At 43.4% G+C, this 7713-nt stretch overlaps 1 protein-coding gene across 1 annotated transcript in view; it reads left to right on the forward strand.

The window, feature by feature from the left end:
* Positions 1 to 2521: 2521 nt before the first annotated feature.
* Positions 2522 to 7713, forward strand: part of matcap2 (microtubule associated tyrosine carboxypeptidase 2) — a gene marked incomplete at both ends in the record, with an annotated part of 15011 nt that continues 9819 nt past the window's right edge. The window contains 4 exons of the mRNA XM_080532992.1: positions 2522 to 2546; positions 3698 to 4377; positions 6192 to 6335; positions 7499 to 7631. Coding sequence (XP_080389118.1) covers positions 2522 to 2546; positions 3698 to 4377; positions 6192 to 6335; positions 7499 to 7631 — 982 coding nt within the window. The remainder of the gene's footprint in view (positions 2547 to 3697; positions 4378 to 6191; positions 6336 to 7498; positions 7632 to 7713) is intronic.

The following is a 7713-nucleotide window of genomic DNA, read 5'->3' on the forward strand; positions in this document are numbered from 1 at the left end:
TGGACAGCAGTGAGCCGTCGCTTTACCAGACTTCAGTGCTTCAATTCCCCTTTTCTCTCAAGCATACATCTGTTCAAATTTGAATTTCCGCGCTGCGTTCGCTGCGCCCAGTCTGACGGTTAGAGAGTCACCCGGCAACCAATAACAGAACGAGGGGCGTGGCCAGCCTACCCAGTTCATTAGTCACACTGGGTTTTTATTTGCCTTATAATAATGTTCATAAAATAACTACTTGGAAAAGGTTCTTTTTATGATATTCTTTTTCTAGCTTGAAAAAGGGCTCTGGGATAATTATATTGAGCTGTGTGTGTGTGTGTGTGTGTGTGTGTGTGTGTGTGTGTGTGTGTGTGTGTGTGTGTGTGTGTGTGTGTGTGTGTGTGTGTGTGTGTGTGTGCGTGCGTGCGTGCGTGCGTGCGTGCGTATGCGTGCACATTGATAGATAGATAGAAAGATAGGTACTTTATTGATCGAAATGAAATGTAGGCTTTACAGCAGCTCAGACCACAAAAACAACAACAAAATAAAGTGACAATTGAATAATAGGCTAAATAAAATAGATACAAAATACACAATAAAGACCTTTGGGACCTTGTACAGTATAATTTAACATCGTCCAGCCTGACTGCTCACCCTGATCCAGAGGAGGAGTTGAGGAGTTGTACAGTCTTCTTGCTGCAGGCAGAAATACATTTTACATTTTTGGCAGTTTTCCCCAACAACAAGCCTTAGATTACAAGTGACCTAAAGGCCCTCCTCAATAACAAGAAGGTCTGGTAATAAGGAAGAACTGAAGCGGGAGCAGAAAAAGCTGAGGAAGCTGAAGGAGAGCAGAGACACCTAAAGGTGGAAGATGGAGGACAGCATGCAGGAGAGGTGTGGAGCAGCGTGAGGAGGATCACCGGCTACAAGCAGGCTAACGACCCGCATGGCTGGAGGTCTGAACAGAGCCAATGCGTTGAACCAGTTCTTCAACAGGTTTGACTCGGGGGCTCATTGTCTCCCCAGCTCCACCGATGACTCACTCTCCACTCCCGAGTCCCTCCTTCTCCTTCTTTTTCCCCCAGATCCTCCAGCCCTGCTCAGCTACTGGATCAGCCCCCCTGGCGCCCCCCATGGGACAGTTTTGGCACCCTTCCTCTTCAGCCTCTATACCTGGGGGTCCTCTGTGGCTCAGTTGGTAGAGCATGGTACTACTAACAATGCTTAGGTTGTGGGGTCAATTCCTGCTGGGACCATATATACTGACAAATGTATGCACTCACTGCAATGTAAGTCGCTTTGTATAATTTAGTGTCAGTTAAATGGCATATATACTGTATATACACCCATAAGTCTCCTCTTATCAAGATATGGCTGGATTGTTTTTATAAATAGAATAGAATAGACTTTATTGTCCTTGTACAGTTGCCTATACAATGAAATTGTAGTGGTTCTTCTGAAGGTGCAAAAAACATATTCACATATTCACAAACATATACACATATAACATATCACAAATATTACACACTAGACTAGACAATTCAAAAGCGAAAATGCTATAAACAAGCTAAGAGACAATGAGGTCTGTGGTGTCAAGTGCAAATAAAGACAACAATCTTAAGAAAATAAAAACAACTATAAAAGCAAGCTAAAAGACATGAGGTCAGTGGCGTTATAATACTATAATAATACTGTAAAAATATATAAATCTATCATTCAGAGATGGGGCTATGGTCTTATTATGTTTGAATGGTGAAAGCAATAGGGTTGGGATTGTAACCTTGCTTTTACTTATGGTTAATATGCCTTAAGTGTAAAACATAATCAAGGGAATCAATATACTCACTGGTAAACAGAATTCTGTTTATTATACTCTTGCATAGCCAATTTAAGAGGTTCAAATAGACCTGGAGATAATGACTGGGAACAGGCATATAAAAGCCTGATCTCTGTAAAAGCGAAGTTATTAATATATTCCATTCTTCGCTTTGGAGATGTATTTTTACACTTTAAAAGGATGAACTATCACGGAGCGTTATCTATGTTTGCATCTCCCACAAACTTGGGCTGCGTTCGTAAATTAGCTGTGGAAATTTGAGCAGCACTCATAGAATGCCTCTTGTCCAATCAAATTAGTTGGTCACTTTATGACGTTGAACGCAGTGTGCGCTCCGGCGCTCACAGAGCGAATTTACGAACACCGCCCCTCGATCGTTTCTGTGTGACGTTGCTAGGGAACCATGGAAACAGCTCAGAGTTTCGTGTCAGCGAGTCCATCGTCGTGCAGACAGCTCAGTCTCAACACCAACAGATCGGGATGTTCAGGACCATCCACCGACTGATGCCAGAGTACTCAAAAAAGCAAATGTGCTTTTGACAGAGCTTGTATTTTAATAAAGACATCTCTTGCTAGATATTTAGCTGCTGTGATCGTTTGCTGAGCTAGATAATCTTGCCTAGATTGACCTGTCAGTTGCTAGCTAGTTAAATTAGCTTGCTGACTTGCTTCTTTCAAAGACAGTTGGATCAAGACAAGAAGAGGATGCTTGAATCAATACAAGTCACTGGTATGTATCTATGCTCTTTATTTGTATGAGTTAGAGTTGCTGGCAAACCAAAGCAATGTTCAAGCCAAACCAGACAGCCAGATATTGATTCCATACTCACCACAGTGACACAAATCTGTCAAACAGGGGAATGATTACACTATAATGCATGGCATGTATATCTGAGTGATCTATGATAAACCTAACTGTATTATTCCTTCAATCGACCCCTCAAAACCCATCTTTTTAAACTTGCTTTTCATTGTTTTTAACTGCCCTTTTGTTGACTTTTTATTTATCTATCCATTGTTGTTCTCTCCATGGAATGTAGTCCTTGAGGACTGAGAAAAGCACTATTTTTTTTAATTTATTGTTATTATTTGTATATTCCTGTCAGTGTGGACATGCTGAAATGTATTATGAAAATATATCAATATGTAGGCTATTTCAAGCACAAAATTAAGTTTGTTTCATGGCTTAGCTGGGTAACTTCTCTACTGAGTCTTTACCTTGTTGAAAGATTTGTTTTGTTATCTCGTGTCCACCCTGATGCCAGTGACGCTGAGGCCATTTGTTTGTGCTGTGGTTACATGGAATCCACTTTCATAACATCTCCCCTGTCAGAGCAGAGTGCCTGCCTCAGGATGATGATGCTCCCAGGCAATTTGCTGCTGTTATCCTGTCACACTCTGGACACAAAATGAGAGTCATTTGGTTGCATAAGAGAATAATTTGATAGGCCTATACATTGGGCATGCAACTTAATGAAGCATGCAGACAGTCGTTGATAGTCCTACGAAAGACTGCAGATACAATTGCTGATGCTGTCAGATGTGTCCATTTGATGTGTATTCATTGTGAACTGTGAGTGGGTGAAATGGAAGAAGAGCCTTTATTGCCTGAGGATGAGTGTTGCATCACCAAATCCATGAAAGCACTCGGGACTGTTCACAATGCACACTTAACAGACTCACAGAATACTTGCTTTAGAACCGGGCTGCAGAATGAAGTTCTTTTATTTAGGTCTTACTCTTTATCTTAATAGGATTAGTCTACCTAGGTGCTGTACATCCCATAAGTCTGTATGTGAATGATAATCTAAAATAAGCTGCTGCATTAGAATCAGCGTAGCCCCTATCATAACTGCTCTCTCGTGCCATCCCTTGTTTCAGAAAGGCTCCACTGGCCGGAACTGGAGCTGTCTAAAAAGCACATCCTGAGCCTTACTCACAAGCCCGTGAGCCCGACCCCAATGTACCTGGAGAAGCTGTCGTCCAGTGTCCTCAAAGACCTCTTCACCACTGGGACCAGCAGCTATAACGTTCTGATGCAAAGTGAGGAGGAAGAGAGACAGAGCCCAAAACACTCCACTTACAGGAGGCTTAAGAAGGCAGTGAGATGTGCCTCTACGTCAAGCAGACATGACAACCACCGTCCATCCGTCGCCCCTCTGCTCCTTCTGGGCCAGGTGAGCAGTGCCGATAGCAGGCACTCCCACGTCTACGCCACAGGCAGCTTCCTCAGCAGCTCCAAGCCGACACACAGCATCACTGTGCTGGGCAGCACGATGGGTCTGTCCCCTCGCCCTGTCTCCCGGCCAAGGAAGGTCCTGTCCACCTCGCCCCGTACCAAACTCCCCTCGCTGACCAAATTAGGGATTACCAGGGAGGGGGAGAACACCGTCAAGAAGCTCTGCATCATCACCGCCATCAAACCGTCCAACGTGGAGAAGGAGAAGGCCAAGTTTTTCAAGTCAGACTTCAACTACAACCCTCAGTTTGAGTATAGCAATCCTGTGTCTCCACTTGTGCTGGCTCGACATAACAATGCCTCTGACCGCTTCCTGACACAGGTAAGAAGCACATCAAAGGTGGGTCAGAATAGGAAAAAATAAAGTTGGGAGGCTGCATGAATCAGACACATAAGCATGTACAGAGGGTTGGTGCAGGTTTTTACCTGATCAACACCATGCCCCAGGTGTCCGAAGTTAGTGTTGAGCTGGCTGATCTTAGAGAGAGATCCACATTGTGCCAAGGGTCAGGCCAGAGAGCTTCTATAGTACTTACTACTTATCTTGCCAGACTCCCACAGGGGCTCAGGTTAAGTAAATAAGTAAATAAAAAGAGAGAAAAAAGTGCCTAAAAACACTGGCAATTGAGGTGGAAAGAGACAGTCTTGTAGGATTATGGCGAGGAAAGATGCCTTTGTGCACCATCCACTTAACACCGATTGTGATTAAACTACTGTGAACCAACAGATCAATTGCAGTTAATGTGTTCTGATTACCCTAACAAGAGAAAGGAGGGAGGTCAGATACGCTAAAGGTTATTGGCTTTGTACCTTCCATGATAGCCTAGTAGTTAGTGGAGCTATGAGGAGGAGGGCCTGGGGACAAATCAATAAGAATTTATTTCCATTAATAATTAATAATAATAATAATAATAATATTGACCATTTATAAGCCTTCTACTATCAACTAGACACTGCCTGAACCCGACCCTGAGATCTACTGTTTGGTCAGGGGAGGCTGGCGGAGGTGGACATCGGAGGACAGGGCTCATTGTATTGCATGGAGCAATGGTATCAAACACGTGTTTTTGATACCGTTCCTCATTCCGTTTCATGCATTACAATGATCCCGTCCTCTAATTTACATCTCCACTAGCCTCCCTGTGTTTGATGTGTTTAGATAGTGGGCTAGTCTAGAGTTGCTTGGATTGTTTGGAACAATGGTCGCCCCCCATGGTGTTCTGTTGCCAACCGGGGTAATACTAGTATAGTAACAGAGAGGGCCATGTCTGTGGTTGAGTGAACTCTACGGGAAAAGCGATCCTGTGGAGGACATTGCAGGCATCAACATATCATGTTTTATTTCTTCCTCTGGACTCTTGTTTTACACGTTCCCATTGTGTAGAATTGTGTGGCCATTCTTCCCAGCGATGCCGAGATAGACACCTTTTTTTATTGATCCTCTGTGCTAACAATCAATTATGGGAAGTGAAACAAACCACGAAAGACAAACCACGCCTATGGCACCCGACTACATGTAGATTATCTTCATGCAGTCACCCTAAACCCTGGATGTTAGCCTTAGCATTAGCTATTAGGCTATTGCATAACAACTGCACTGACTTGAACTCTGCTCTCTACTCTAATCATCACTGCCTAATTACATTCTATGTGGCATGTGAACGATCACTCTAATGATCTCAAGGGAACATCTATTAGTCCAGAGCATTGACCACAGAGACAGAGGAGAACATTACCGTAACCTTAACCTGTCCTGGACATAGGAGATGGCCACGTCAATGCTATTCCTAATAGGGAACCATTTATGTAAGCACATATATATGCGCTTTCATAAATGGTATATACTGAGGATGATGAACTCAACTGAAGGATGAGCTGAGACTACTACCGGTAGTCATTTATTCAGTTCTTATTATCCCCAGAACCAAAGTGACTTGAATATCAAAGTTAACATTGACATTTTTAGATCTCTAATGTGGACATAAGTTCACATCCCACACCATTGTGATGGGATATGTCTTAATCAAATGGTCTAAATTAATGTATATGCCAGTCTTGCCCATCCCTTGTTGTCTTTCTGGAGGACCACAATGGAAATAAGCCTGTTGTTGTGTTGCTCCTCTCTGCCCCCTGCAGGCGGTGAGGATCATGGAGCTGGCCTTGCAGAGGTATGGCAACTATGAGAGGTTTGAACAGGCCACTGGGGGCAACCTCCTCACCAAGAATCGCATCTGGAACAACGCCAAGAAGTACATGGAGAAGGAGGGCTGTGTGGGGGAGGTGAGAGGACAGGGTTGGGCATAGTAATAATAATAATAATAATAATAATAATAATAATAATAATAATAATAATAATAATAATAATAATAATAATAGTGGGATGCAGGGGTGGAGAGGGGACTGTGTTCCCGCTGGGACCATATATACTGAAAAATGTACGCACTCACTGCAATGTAAGTCGCTTTGGATAAAAGCGTCAGCTAAATGGCTTATATTATATTTATATTATTATTGTGTGGGGTTGTTACAGGCGATAGTATGTGAGGAAGTTGTGTTTGTTGGTGTGAACAATGCCGGAGGCTTACCTGTGATCCTCCAGCCCTCTTCAAACACATCTCCCAAAACACCTGAAAGTCCCTCTGCACAGCATACATACATCAGGGGAGGCTGGTGGAGGTAGAAATCAGAGGACGGGCTTATGTAATGCATTGAACAGATTCAGGAATAGTATCAAACACACCATTCCTCTTTCTATTCCATGCATTACAATAACCCCGTTCTCCGATTCCAACCTCCACCAGTCTCCATGTTACTACTGTATGCAGAGGGGTTTTCAAGTGTTTTGGGAGATGCGTTTTAAGAGGGCTGTAGCATCACAGATAAGCCTCTGCCTTTTTATTCTCGCTGCCTCTTGCTGTTACTGACCTTCACGGCTCAGAATGTGGCATAAATTATTATTCATTGATGCGGCCTATTCAGCTGATGTGACGCCACCATGAAAGACCACGTTCTCTGGGAAACTAAAACCTTGCAAAAGTTGTCACTCTGGCAGAAGGCATCCCTCTATCTTTGTAGGCGGCTACCTCTTTTATCTACTCAACTTACAAAGGACACCTGGGCTTTCTCTCACATAACAGTGTCTCACTGAGCACGTCACTCGACCTACAGATTAGCTTTATATAAATGCCATTTAGCTGACGCTTTTATCCAAAGCGACTTACATTGCAGTGTATGCGCACATTTTTAAGTACATATGGTCCCAGCGGGATCAAACCCATAACCTTAGCATTGTTAACACCATGCTCTACCAACTGAGCCAGAAATGATTTTTATTTGTCATTTTTCATTTCTCACAAAAAGTTATCAAAGTTATTCAAGTGATCAAAGTAATTCAAGTAATCAAAGTGATCAAAGTAATCCGTCTCTGTGGGGTGTTTTGGCAGATCGTGGTTCACATGACAGACGACCTCCTCTCCAGGGCCTCCATGACGGTGGTGAACGGCCGGCCCACCATGACCATCAACATCTCCACGGCCAGGGAGCACTGGCTGGAGGGTATGCTCAGGCATGAGATTGGTGGGTACCTCCCCAGAGATAGACGTGTTTGATACCATTCCATATTCCGTTCCATACATTACAATGCGCCCGTCTTCCGATT

Source organism: Nansenia antarctica (assembly GCF_963989245.1).
Source record: "Nansenia antarctica genome assembly, chromosome: 5".
NCBI classification, from domain to species: Eukaryota; Metazoa; Chordata; class Actinopteri; order Argentiniformes; family Microstomatidae; genus Nansenia; species Nansenia antarctica.